This window comes from Pangasianodon hypophthalmus, chromosome 5 (genome assembly GCF_027358585.1).
Source record: "Pangasianodon hypophthalmus isolate fPanHyp1 chromosome 5, fPanHyp1.pri, whole genome shotgun sequence".
In the NCBI taxonomy this organism is placed as follows: Eukaryota; Metazoa; Chordata; class Actinopteri; order Siluriformes; family Pangasiidae; genus Pangasianodon; species Pangasianodon hypophthalmus.
In genome coordinates this window covers 531833-546919 of record NC_069714.1, presented here as the reverse complement: position 1 = coordinate 546919, position 15087 = coordinate 531833, and the positions used below count along the sequence as shown (strand labels likewise).

Sequence of the window (15087 nt, the reverse complement as noted above, 5' to 3'; positions counted from 1 at the left end):
CACTCTGTCTGTGAGTTAATCAATCATCCCACCTCTTTTCCCCTCTTTTTCTCCATTTCCTTTGCTCATCTGCTCCGAAGTGACTCAGGAACACACAGTCACTTCATTCTCACAGGAAAAACTGAATCTTGTGGAGACGGAATCCCTTTAACGCTGGTGAACATTAAACTAATTGAAATCTTGGACAGAAAGTATGTAAAGATTAAAGAGACTCGTATTATACCTTTAAAGTTTCTACCATTTCAACCAGTTCCTTTTTTCACCATTTTAATCAGCTCTGTCAATCATTAAGTCCAATTAAGTCTAAAAGGGAAAGTTATGTGTATTCAGAGTGGGGTTACGCACATGCTTTATCAAATACAATCGTCTGAAATGGGGTTTTTAACAGCGTCTAGACACAGCCTTTAAACACAAACTTTCCCCTTAAAACCCTAATAAAATCAGGGATAGAAAATACGTACTGTAGAAGGAAACAGTGTAATATAATTTAACATAAAAGCAATAGACTATTTAAAAATGAAAAATAAAAATATTATATGAACGAGAACATCTAATAATCATCTAGAATATTGACAATATATTGCTGCATGAATAATCCTGGTTGTAATTGTCACATTAATCACTGGTTTAATTGAACAAAATGGCTTCCACACTCATTATTCAGCCGCACATAGAATAGCACTTGATCCAGCACAGACTGTCATTTTACATTTTACATCTATATGTTTTTTTTATTTTTACATCACGCTCCAACTGTTACTTGTACGGACAACTTAATCTAGTCACGAGATACTAAATCGAGGTCATGAAATCATAATGCGTCCGTCATTTTGAGTTGTTGAGTTTTTAATTTGACGCACTTTCCTGTAAAGACAACATACTGATGGTTTAAATGATAAGCTGACCCGGCACTCATCTGCTATACTTACAGCTCACTTTATTAAATGGACTTCATAATTTTATTCATAAAACACCAAAGAATGTGTTCATATTCAGTTCCATACACAAGGTGACTCTATAGGCTACTACTACTACTAATAATAATAACAATAATAACAATAATAATAATAAAAGCTATTTACATTGAAGCCTCAATATGTCTCATTAACTCAATATATCTCAATGTGGAACCATAAATTTTCAGTCCTCTCTCTCTTTCTCTCTCTCTCTCTCTGTCTGTCTGTCTATCTGTCTGTCTGTCTGTCTCTCATGAATACTCTCTGTGCTCCAGAGTGTCCAGCTGCCCTTCTCCAGCATCCGTTTCCTCCAGAGACGAAGCTTTTCTTCCAATAACACACACACACACACACACACACACACACACACACACTGGTGTGTATTCAACCCAGCCAAGACATACGGCACAAACAAAGTAAACCATTTTTGAAGCGAAGATAAGGAGGCCTGGAATACAAATCAGGTATTTCCACAGCGAGTGTGTCTCAGCCTCAGTGCACCACCAAGAACACTTTTAATTTCATCAGTTATCCACGATTTTTCCAACAACACTCCATCCATCTTCACAAATTGACTGCGTTCTTATTGACTGAGAGTACAGGAGCGTAATGTCATTGGTATGTTCACCAACTGTGTGCACCTGTTCTGTGCTCAGTCCTTAATTAGTTGGTCTATCTGCTGTTTCTGTGTTTCAACGCGAAGTCTTACCATGCAAATTTGAAGCCTAGTTTTCTCTGTTCCCATGTTTCCTGGTTTTGACCTTTGCCCATTTCCCTCATTTTTTCAATAGTCCCTGTTTCATGTTGTGCATGTGTCCTTCCTCATCAACCCTCACGTTACAGAAAATTTGCACTGGCTTGGTGTGGAAAAGCAAGACACCACAGAGGCACACCAGCATGTGGCCAGTACAGTGACAAACTGCCACCTCTAACCCTATTAAACCCACATTAACTGCTAAGAAATCTCATGCCCCTGATTTAAAGAACTGTAAGCCACACCCCTACGCTCTCTTTGATTTGCTGATTGTTGTTTGATTCCGCAGAATTTCCCCTGTCTATTTTTTAATATGTTGTGAGCTATATTTTTCTTATATGGCAGCTCCTAAGCTAGCAGAACCTGGGAGTAGGCAGAAAGCCTGGTGATTCAGGGACATCCAGGTTTAGGGACCACAATGGAGTGTACAGCTCTCCTCAGGTGAGTTTTCCCGCTCCCCAGGAGGATCCTGGCATTTAGAAAGAGAGGATGATTCTATGCAATGGGGGATCGGATGACGCACCACCACCAGTGGTCTGCTTGGGGATCCTGGTGATGTCATTGCTTTGCCTCCTGCCAACTCTGAGGAAGTTTTGTCTATGCAGAGGAATAGACAAATAGACAAATGGGTGTCTCTATCTTCATTAGGTGAGAAGGGGGTTCTGGTTTCCTCCGGATGGCTTTGTGGAACCATCAGCATGCTGGCTTCTTGACCCACTGGTTTACGAAACCACTCTGCCTCGCTGACCTGTGCCCTTCCGGCCCTTTTAGAGGACGCAGTAGCTCCGCTTACATCCTTACCAGAGGGTGCCATCACCTCGCCACTATACAGCCTTCACACACTCTCTGTCTCTGGTCTTCACAGAGGGTGTTGTGGTTTTGCCTCTGGCTTTCACAGAGGGCACTGTCAATCCTGCCTTCACAGGGTATGTCATCGATCCACCTCCTGCCTTTCTGAAGACATTGTTGCCTGCAGATATTGTTGTTCTTCGTGGGAAGTGCCAGCCTTGAGTCATGCTTCAGGAGCTGCACCTTGGGGTGGGGGGTTCTGTCACAAAATCCTCCTCTCAGCACATGACACAGTTCCCCCTGCATGGTGAGATCTGTTCATGCTCGTTCTTCATCCTCCATGTGCTTTGGTTTATGTTCTGCTATGTGCCTGTCTTTTGATTCTCGTCCTGTCTCCACCCCTGTCCTGTCATGTCGTTGGTTTGTTCCCCATTTGTGTGCGCCTGTTCTGTGTTTAGTCCTTAATTAGTTGGTCTATCTATACCCTGCTGTTTCTGGGTTTCATGCAAAGTCTTATTGCGCACATCTGATTGTCTTGTCTTCTGCTTCTGTGATCTACGTTTCCTGGTTTTGACCCTCATCCCTTTCCCTGTCTGCTGTTGCCTGCTTTCTTTGACCCACGATCTGAACCACCTCTACGATTCTTGGACTGCCCTTAATAAATATCACACTGAGTTTATATGCACGTGTCCTGCCTCATCAATGTTACAGAAGTCCTCCTAGCTTCTTTCTTTCTTACTGTTTGCTTTCTTTCTTTGGAATGAGATCAATAAAGTGTACCTTTGTGAAGGTGAGGCAGTCTTTGTCCTGCTCTTTGTCCTTCATCTCGAAGTCGTAGAGCGCTTTCCCCTGCGGCGGCGTCTGCGACAGCGGCCGGATGCACTGCACGTAGCTCGCCGGCAGGAAGCCGTGGCTGCCGTTCAGCTCTCCGTGGTACCAGTTCTCGTCCACTTTCCGTCGCAGGATGATGATGTCACCCTTGTTGAACTTGAGGTCGCCGGGTTCCTTGCCCTCGTAGCTGTAGAGCGCCTTGCCGCAGGGCAGCTGAGGGACGTTCTGGAGAGAGAACAAAAAAATGATCACGGCCCAATGAGAAAGAAGAACAGAAGAATTCTCTGTAGTTAGAAAAAAAAAAACCCTTTCAGTCGTGTTTTTTTCTGCTGAATCACGCTGACGAGGAAAAGGAACAACTGGAGAGAAATCAGCAGGTGAAGCGTTTACTCATGAAACTGTCTATCAGATAGTGCAGGTAGATTTACCCTTATTACCTTAATACAGTGAACTCATTCTTTCTTCCTTCCTTCCTTTCTTTCTTTCTTCCTTCCTTTCTTTCTTTTTTGTCTTCTGTTTGTTTAGTTTGCAGTATAATTTTCTCTCTTTCTTTCTCTCTTGATTTATGATGCTGCTGTATTATTTTGACACACCATGTCAAATGTGTGTGTTCCGGTCTCTCTATGTTTGTTTGTTTGTTTGTGTGTGTGTGTGTGTGTGTGTGTGTCATCGTGTTGCTCTTCTTCACAATAACAATGTGCGAGAAAGGTGATGCATATTACAGTGCCATCATGCCTGTGTAATGAGCCTGTGTGTGCACGTTTGTGTGTGTGTGTGTGTGTGTGTGTTCATGCCACCTTTGCCTCTGGAATAATGGATCATTATTGCTGCTGCTTTTCTCTTTCTCTTGCTCGCTCTTCCTTTAGGTTTTTTTATATCTCTCACTTGCCAGCTTTTCTCTCCTGTCTTCTTCTTCTCTTTTCTCTCTCTCCTGCCTCATTCTCTCTCTCTCTCTCTCTCTCTTCTCATCTTTTCTCATCTTCTTCTTACTTCTTGTCCTGTCCTTTTTAATCTATGAGTAATTTTCTATTTTTTGTCTCTGTCTTACTCTTCTCATCCTTCCTTCCATCCATCCATCCATCCATCTGTCTTCTTTTGTATCTCTTTATCTCTGGCCATCCTGCTTTTTTCTTCTCTCTCTCTCTCTCCCTCTCTCCTTCACTGTAAATAAGAGATCACTGACTCTCTCTCTCTCGCTCTCTCTCTCAGCAAAAATACACCGTTACATTATTAATGAGTGACAAACCGCCTGTGGTCCCGAGAGAGGAAGAGAGAGAGAGAAAGAGAGAGAGAGAGAGAAAGACAGCGACAGACTGAAACACACACACACACACACACACACACATAGAGATAGGGAATAAAGCACTCAGTGGTGTGCTGTTACAGGAAAATAATCAACAGTGCTGTGGTGCTGAGGTGCAGCTGCGACCCCGTGGCCACGCCGCCGATTCCACACGATCACTGCGGCTAGATTTCAATCTGAATAAACACACAGTCATCAGACGACGAGGTTAAAGTCTTCACCGGATCCAGTCTGATACACGAGGCATGAAATGAGCAGGATGTGGATGTGGCTACAGATTAAAGCCTGAAAGCACAATCCTCAGATCACAGAACAACACAAGGAAGAAGACTTCACAGCTTCACGTCTGTTAATGAAAAAACTATCCGAAACCACTGAACGTACACTTGGCTTTAGAGAAGAGTGAAACAAAGGGCCACTGAATTAGCATATAATTATAGTACACCATTTTTTTTTTTTTTTTGCTATACAGATGATTATGAAAGCGAAAAACAAAAGCGCAAAACTCTCATCTTCCTGGAACTAAAATGAGCAAATGCTATTACTTAACAGCGGTCAGACTCACTCAGACCGTGATCTCCATTTCTCACCGCCCACATGCGAGTTTAAAATAAATAAATAAATAAATAAATAAATAAATAAGTCCCGTGTGATCACAGTACTGCTGAACGCGTCTCGCACCACGGCAGAAGCTGCAAAACACACACACTCTGGCGACGAGAGAGCGTTAGCAAGATCTGCTCTATCTGTTCAATTAGCGCTGCTGAATTCTGGATTCTGATTGGTCGCCAGGTGTTGATTCATTTCCTATAACAGCAGGTTTACATTAATACGCTCATTCTAATAGGTTATCGTTTCTATAGTAACAGCTCGTTCGCAGCCATGTACAGGCGGACGCGCCACGTGATCTGCATTGACACCTTGCTTTATTTTACTTTTTTGTGTAGAAACGCCCTAAGATGCATATATATATATACATCTCAATATAACTCTCAATATGAGGCTACCACCACCATGTTTCACTGTTCTCAGAGTGATGAGCGGTGCTGGGTTTCTGCCAAACGGTACATGCGCTGTGGAGCTCTTTACACTCAGCCTCTTGGGTTCTACTTAATTTAGTTGTTATGGCATTACTTTTTTTTTAGATGAGTAAAATATTAAGCAGCACAAAGTGAAATCTAGAACCATCACACCATCACACACGTGAGTGAAATTTAAAAGGAAGCTTTTCCTCGTGCCTGTTAATTATTCATTTTTTTTCCTTTCCCTGTAATGCAATCTTAATTATTAAATGTTCTTATACTGCTTATTAACAGATTTGTATGACGTAAAGCCAACTTGTGTTACCTTTAAATTACAAAATAAAGTACACAAATACAAAAAAAAGTTCATTTTGATGTTTATGTTCCTAACAGCGTCCTGCTTATCGGCCTGTTCACAGTAGTGTTGATGATAACCGGCGAAACTCGGCCAAGTGGTGGCGAGATAAACGTCTCTACGTGTGATGTATCTTCTCGACAGTCTGTGCTTATAGACCAGTTAATTCAAACGTTTTTTTTCTCGATTTACTTAATCAGACGTCACTGCAACCCTGAACAGGCTAAAACGCAAGAACATTAAACATTAAATCTGTTCATTACGCAGCTGTTTCGTCTCTTTTCCTTCAGGTGAAAAACAACCAGGCGCTGCTTTCTTCTCGTTTATCACTCCAGCGCAATCTTCAGTATTTCCAAATCTTTCTTATTGGAACATTCTCTGTAGTTAAACACATCAATACGCATTCTGTTTGATTTAATGGTGAAGTGTTTTCATCAAATTTTGCTCTCTAGGGTGTGTGTGTGGGTGTGTGTGTGTTTGTGGAAAGAGGAAAGTGTGTGAGAAAGATGTGTGTTTTGGGCTTTACTGATGTATCCACACCCAAACTGTTATGATGTGAATTGGCAAATAAAGTGTGTGTGTGTGTGTGTGTGTGTGTGTGTGCGCCTAACACCACGCTCCAGTGGGTGTATGAAGTGACTAAGCCTTGGTGAATTTGACTGGAGAATGAGGTTGAGAGAGGTTTTCTCTCTCTCTCTCTCTACACACACACACACACACACACACACACACACACCAAGGACTCAACTCTAAGAAAAGAACTTGTTTGGAAGCAACATGAATTCACACATCCATCCATCCGTCCATCCATCTATCTGTTATGATTATTATGATTATTATGATGATGATTATTATTACTTTATTATTATGATTATTATGATGATTATTATTATTATTACTGAAGTGTGTGACATTACAGGTTATTATCTTTGTGAATACGGAGTACGGTGGTTCCGCTACACACATCAGCTCCTCAGCCTTATACAAAGGAAGAAGCTCAACTGCATTAATAATGCACACAGAGTGATCGATGAAGAGGATCAATGTTTGTGTGTGTGTGTGTGTGTGTGTGTGTGTGTGTGTGTGCATGTGTGTCTCCACCAGGATAGTTATATGTGACAGTGGTGATCTTGGGGGATCATTTGACAGGTGTACGGTAGCATTAATTAGCTGCATTAATAACTATTGATGTCAAAGGAAAGGTATTATGACAAGTGTGTGTGTGTGTGTGTGTGTGTGTGTGTGTTATCTGATTAACATACAGTCATAAGTGGCGGAAAACTTTGTTCTTAGAGATGCAGCTTTTTTTTATGTAGGTGAGTGAGGAAGTGAGGAAGTCAGACACGAGCCACATCTATAAACCGACTCGTCACAACGTCCTAGAGGAACGATGCACGTATTAACCGCTACTCAAAACCAACCACTGGCCAGATGTTAGTTCTTCACCTAGAAGTACCGCCCACCTGTATGTGTACTAATATTCTGATTAGGGCTTTAGAGGCTCTTCGCTAGAACCCAGGTGCCTTTCAAAGTACAAAACGTGTTAATGTCAGACGTTGGAACCTGATGTCAGACCGCGGACGTGGTCATGAAGAGCTTTTACCACCATCGAGATCATAAGGGTCAGCGTTCAGCCAGTGAGCATTCAGAGCATGACTGTTCAACCAATGACATTTCAGCTCATGGCCATTCAACCAATGACATTTCAGCTCATTACTCTTCAGCTCATGACTATTCAACCAATGACAGTTCAGCTCATGATCCTTCAACCAATGACAGTTCAGCTCATGACTGTTCAACCAATGACAGTTCAGCTCATGACTATTCAACCAATGACTGTTCAGCCAATGACTGTTCAGCTCATGACTATTCAACCAATGACTGTTCAGCTCATGATCCTTCAACCAATGACTGTTCAGCTCATGATCCTTCAACCAATGACAGTTCAGCTCATGACTATTCAACCAATGACTGTTCAGCTCATGATCCTTCAACCAATGACAGTTCAGCTCATGATCCTTCAACCAATGACAGTTCAGCTCATTACTCTTCAGCTCATGACCATTCAACCAGTGATAGTTCAGATCATGATCCTTCAGCCAATGACATTTCAGCTCATGACTGTTCAACCAATGACAGTTCAGCTCATGACCATTCAACCAATGACAGTTCAGCTCATGACCATTCAACCAATGACAGTTCAGCTCATGACCATTCAACCAATGACAGTTCAGCTCATGACCGTTCTGCCAAAGACAGTAAGCTCGTCAGCATGTAGCTCATGACTGTTCTCCAGTGACATTCACCAATAAGCATGTAGCTCATGACTGTTCAGCCAGTGAGCACAGCAGCGATGATATTTTAATTTACTACAGTTCGACTGTTGCTCTGTAATAAAGCACCGTGTCCATCAGGGGAAAGTGACCACCAGTGAGCAGGTGAGATTTGGATAGTGGTTTAGTCTGACTACAGCAGTGACACTGACACGGTGGTGTTTGTCGTGCTGGTGTGAATAGTTCAGATAGATACAGCAGCGTTGCTGGGGTTTTAAACATCTCAGTGTTCACCAAAAAAAAAAACACTTCAGCTGTCTGGTGCTGAGATCAGAAACTGACTCTGACGAACAGACGAAGATGGCTGCTAACTGAACACGCACAAGACGGACTAACAGAGTAGGAGTGTGCGGTATCAAGAAATGTAAGTATAGATTATTTATAAAACACTTTTCATTTATTTATTACGAGTTTGAACAGTAAAAGTAAAGTGTGTAGACCAGAATGTGTAATAAGCTTAAAAAACCAGACAGATAATTAAACAAAAATTAATGAAGGAAAAAAGCAGGAACATGAGTGAAATTACTGAAAAAAAAAACAGTAAACCATGATTATTGTAAAAAAAAAAAAATACTGTGGGTTTTTGAGTTTTGCATCTCTTTGTCTCTCTCTCACACACACACACACACACACACACACACAGTGGACAGAACACACAATAAAAATATTCGTGTGAGTAACAGAACATTCTCTCATTAGAAAAACTCAATGAGCCACAACAATTTAGAAAAAGAAATGATTTCCGTAACTCATGAAACCACAGGCAATTTATCTGCAATAACATTTCACACAACTTCACTGATCTTCTATTTACAGTCGCCTCTGAAAGTATTGGAACGGCAAAGCCTGTTCTTTTGTTTTTCCTATACGCTAAAGACATGTGGGTTGGAGATCAAAAGATGAATATGAAGTGACAGATCAGAATTTCGTCTTTCATTTCCTGATATATACATCTAGATGTGTGAAACAACTTCAAACAAAAATATTGGAACATGTGACTGACAGGTGTTTCTTGCTGTCCAGGTGTGTTCTGTTAGATTGATTGTTTAAAGGATAAACCAACCTGAAGACCAGAGAGCAAATTCCTTAGCAGGCTTTGGCTGATGTGTGTTGTACAGCAGGCAGCAGGACTGGAGAATGAGTAGTGTGTGCTAATTATAGCATTGAGGTGAGCCACCATGAAGGGCCTTACGTTGAAACGTGTATATCAAAATTATTGCCAGTAGCAAGACCAGAACCCTCGTAGTCACTTGCCCCATTGGAAGGAGAATGGGTGCTGGTCAGGCTCAAGTGAAGCTCGGCCATTAGTAGTAACCTCAACCATGTGTAGTCCTGACCCAACCAGTCCTTGGTTAATCATCTCTAGAGAATCCTTCATGGAGAGAACGGGAGTCGTGGGAACGCAGGTGAGCTGACTGGTGGGACAGGATGTGAAAGCTACAGGGGCTGAATCTGATGGTGGCCAGTTAATCCTTTAATAAAAGGCCTGTAATCCTTACTGCTGTTGATTTATGTGGTTGTCTTTGATGGGGTGATACTTAGCTTAGTTTAGTTATGCTCTGTTAGACTAGCATGTCTTTGCAAGCCCTAACATTGAGCGCAGTTCCTTGCTTTGTTTCCCCATTTCTACCAACTGGATCTCTACAATAGCCTGTTATCATCATTTTGACTTATTGGCTGTTTTTCCAGATTGTAGATTGCATGTGAATCGTTGAGAAAAACTGTTTTAAGGGGAACTGTAAAAAAAAACAACCTGCAGAACTGACCTTGTGTATGGGCTGAAGGAAATTCCCAATGGCACCGAAATGACTGCTACTCAATAATACACACTGGTGTTGAGGGGAATAAAGGCCTAGACACGCTTCAGCACGGCTTCATAAAGACCTCCTATTGATTATTAAAGAAGCTGCTTCATCAGCTCCTTATAAAATGGAGCAAGTATTCAAGTAAAAGCTATTCCATGTACATTCCATATTATTGAACACACCCAACCCTTAAACCAAACACTCTTAGGTCCTTCTGAGTAAAATAATTCATTCATTCATCTTCAGTATGCACTTTATCCTGGTCAGGATCACGGTGAATCCGGAGTCTATCCCAGGAACACTGGGAGTGAGGCAGAACGACATCCTAGATGGGATTCTAGTCCATTACAGGGCATAACACACACATTCACACCTAGAGGCAATTAAGAGTCACCAAACTTCGTACTGGCTTGTTTTTGGAAGGTGGGAACAAACCGGAGAACCCAGAGGAACCCCAGGAGACACGGATGAGAACATGCAACACTCCAGGAACACAAGTTTGGGACTCTGGAGCTGTGAGATGGTCAGTTATTAGTGACTCGTCTTTTTAAAGAATATTTGGGAAATGCAAAAACTGGCTACTAGTATCATGTTGAGCAATAATTTTACAACAGACTTCCCGCACTACCACCGCAACCCAATGGCAGCCATGGTCTACAGGTAGAAAACCACAGCAAGGACTCACTAGAATGTTTGGAGTTAGCATTCATGTTATTGAGTGAATTGGGGATAAGGAAGCAAGTCAAGGATCAACAGATCTCCACAAAGAACAGCCTTAAAGACCTCAGCAACTGAGAAATAGATTTGATATTTATAAACTGCCCATTATGTCCTTTCTTTTAGGCGTAATCCTTATGACCGCTTGTCACATAATCACCAATTAATTCCAGCTACCCTGAAACGTAGCCGGAGTCCTGCAGATACGCACGACTTTTCAATTCTTTTCAACTTCTCAAAGGCGTTGTGTTTCAATAATAAGCTACGTGCATACTTGACCATGAATGTAATTAATTAATCACTCTGTTATATCCTGCTGGAAGCAAGTTATGAGCATTCATCAAGCAGTTCTTAAAGTCTTTTTATTTTTATATTTCTTGCGCCGAGTGATTTTTAGTCTGTTTCTCGGAAACAATGAAGTCTGAGCACCTCCAGATCTCCCATTTATCCAAACTCAGAGCTCAGAATGACCCTTAACCATCATCTCTGTAATCATTTTCATAATTTATGAAAAAAAAAAACATTTTTTAATGTCGTTTAACTGTTAGTGAAAATGTGATTCGGGTCATTTGGACACAAACAGAACAGATCATCACTGTTTCCTGGAGGCTCTGCGTTAAATAGGTCACATTAGCAAGGGAATAAATCAGCAGACTTATTTTTCCCCCCATTTGTCTATTACAGGCAGCAAGAGAGTAAAAACAGATGAATGGAATGGTTCCTGCACACATATATACACACACACACACACACAGAGAGAGAGAGAGAGAGAGAGAGAGAGAGAGAGACATCATTAAAAGATGATGAAATTATGAAAAACCTGACCCGCTATTCAGTGTGTGTGCTTCCTTTCTAGGTTAATCTCAGTTAATCACGTTTGGTATTTAGCATGCACTTAGCATTCAATTCTCCTTAACCAAACGTAGAAGAAACCTCAAAAACTAGACAGCCGAAAACCTGAAACAAATCAAAACACCTCAACGTAACAGTCAAAAGAAACAAAACACAAAAAAAAAACGAAAGTTGAACACAAAACACATGAAAACCAAAAGCCAAATCAGACATCACAACACTGTTAACATTCCCCAACACAGTCCATATCAAAACACTGTAGATACCCCAACACTGAAGATACCCCAACACTGAAGATACCCCAACACAGTCCATATCAAAACACTGAAGATACCCCAACACAGTCCATATCAAAACACTGTAGATACCCCAACACTGAAGATACCCCAACACAGTCCATATCAAAACACTGTAGATACCCCAACACTGTAGATACCCCAACACTGAAGATACCCCAACACTGAAGATACCCCAACACAGTCCATATCAAAACACTGTAGATACCCCAACACTGAAGATACCCCAACACAGTCCATATCAAAACACTGTAGATACCCCAACACTGAAGATACCCCAACACAGTCCATATCAAAACACTGTAGATACCCCAACACTGAAGATACCCCAATACAGTCCATATCAAAACACTGTAGATACCCCAACACTGAAGATACCCCAACACTGTAGATACCCCAACACAGTCCATATCAAAACACTGAAGATACCCCAACACAGTCCATATCAAAACACTGTAGATACCCCAACACTGTAGATACCCCAACACAGTCCATATCAAAACACTGAAGATACCCCAACACTGAAGATACCCCAACACAGTCCATATCAAAACACTGTAGATACCCCAACACTGAAGATACCCCAACACTGAAGATACCCCAACACAGTCCATATCAAAACACTGACGATACCCCGACACTGTAGATACCCCAACACAGTCCATATCAAAACACTGAAGATACCCCAACACTGTAGATACCCCAACACTGTAGATACCCCAACACAGTCCATATCAAAACACTGTAGATACCCTGACACTGAAGATACCCCAACACTGAAGATACCCCAACACAGTCCATATCAAAACACTGAAGATACCCCAACACTGAAGATACCCCAACACAGTCCATATCAAAACACTGTAGATACCCCAACACTGAAGATACCCCAACACTGAAGATACCCCAACACAGTCCATATCAAAACACTGTAGATACCCCAACACTGACGATACCCCAACACTGTAGATACCCCAACACAGTCCATATCAAAACACTGTAGATACCCCAACACTGACGATACCCCAACACTGTAGATACCCCAACACAGTCCATATCAAAACACTGTAGATACCCCAATACTGTAGATACCCCAACACTGAAGATACCCCAACACTGTAGATACCCCAACACTGTAGATACCCCAACACAGACCATATCAAAACATTGTAGATACCCCAACACTGTAGATACCCCAACACAGTCCATATCAAAACACTGTAGATACCCCAACACTGTAGATACCCCAACACTGTAGATACCCCAACACTGAAGATACCCCAACACAGTCCATATCAAAACACTGTAGATACCCCAACACTGTAGATACCCCAACACAGTCCATATCAAAACATTGTAGATACCCCAACACTGTAGATACCACAACACTGTAGATACCCCAACACTGAAGATACCCCAACACTGTAGATACCCTGACACTGTAGATATCCCAACACTGTAGATACCCCACACTGTAGAAACCCTGACACTGTAGATACCCCGACACTGTAAATACCCCGACACTGTAGATACCCTGACACTGTAGATACCCCAACACTGAAGATACCCCAACACTGTAGATACCCCGACACTGTAGATACCCCCACACTGTAAATACCCCAACACTGTAGATACCCCAACACTGTAGATACCCCAACACTGTAAATACCCCAACACTGTAGATACCCCAACACTGTAGATACCACAACACTGTAGATACCCCAAAAATATCCATACCCCAACACAGTCCATATTCCAACACTGTTAATACCCCAATACTAACACCAGACCCAGATACCGCAATGCAGGACAGAACCTAAAAGAACGTGAATTCATCCCGATTATTCAGCATTTACCCGTTTGATAGTTTGCCAGTAAACAGGCTCATCACTCTATTAGTGATGTCAGGTTAACAGCTGGGAGCCGTAAAGTGTGACATTCTCGTTTAAATCCATGCTCGCTGTACACGGAACATTATTTTTAACAAATTAACTGCATCCATTTCTACGAGTCCCACTAGGACCAAATCAAGAGCACGAAATCTTTATTATAAATCGTTATTACGGGACAGAAGCGTCTCACGGTGAGAGATTTTCAGGTTAAAACAGAACAACTATGGATCCAGTTTTCACTCTGATATCTGATATTTCTGATTAGCACGAATGCAGAGTTGCACATATGGTGCACAGCTGCCTAGTCGAATTCTTGTGTGTGTGTGTGTGTGTGTGTGTGTGTTTTGGACGGTGCCTGTTTACTTTCTCTAGTAACAGGTGTTAAAAGCTGTTGCTGCAATGTGATTGTGCCAGTATTACATTATGAATTTAAATATATTTAATGATATAAAGTTTATGTTTAAAGAAGGTCCCGGGTTCCATTTCAAACCCGTTTCTCGCTAAAGTGTACACTAAATCTCTATTCTCCTAAAAAAAAAAAAGGAATAAATAAATAAAACACACATTTGTTGCCGGTCGAGCGACAGCACCATGATGATCAGCCAAGACGTCACTCTTCGGGGGAAAAAAAAGGGCAAATTTAGACTCGGTTTTCAGTATTCCCTCTGGGGGAACGCTTACAGGCTCCATGTAGAGAACTTTCTACACTTTCCATTGTACTGTGATACAAAAGGAACGTAAGTGAATAAATGTACATTGAATCCATTTTCATTTACTCTTTGTGTGTTTTTTTTTTTTTTTTTTTTTTTGACTAAAGAACATTATTCCCCTTTCGCGATGATATCTAACTTCCAGCACTGCAGCTCTCCACAGAGCTATTTTATTCTTTCTATTCTCTCTATTATTTCTATTGTATAGGTATTTATGGAAATTCTTACTCCTCTTACTTGTGCTGCTGTGTTAAATTAATTTCTCTTATGAGGGATCAATAATGGTGGATCTTATCTTATCTTATCTTATCTTTTGACGTCTTTTCCAAACTAGGACTCGTCCTGGCAACTAAGAACCCACTGAAGAACCAAAATTAAATCACCTCACATCCATTTGTGTCACTTTTTTTTTTTTTTTTTTTTAACTGTTTCACGTTACTGCATTTAATACATTTAAGAGACGTGGAATAAT

The 15087-nt window shown here is 41.4% G+C and overlaps 1 protein-coding gene across 2 annotated transcripts in view; it reads right to left on the bottom strand.

Annotated features, from left to right (window-relative positions):
- The window catches only part of LOC113524321 (E3 ubiquitin-protein ligase SH3RF3), a 60694-nt gene that overhangs the window by 24972 nt on the left and 20635 nt on the right, over nt 1–15087 (bottom strand). For both annotated transcript variants that reach the window (XM_026910520.3, XM_053233835.1), the window contains exon 2: nt 3280–3555. In XM_026910520.3, coding sequence (XP_026766321.1) covers nt 3280–3555 — 276 coding nt within the window. The remainder of the gene's footprint in view (nt 1–3279; nt 3556–15087) is intronic.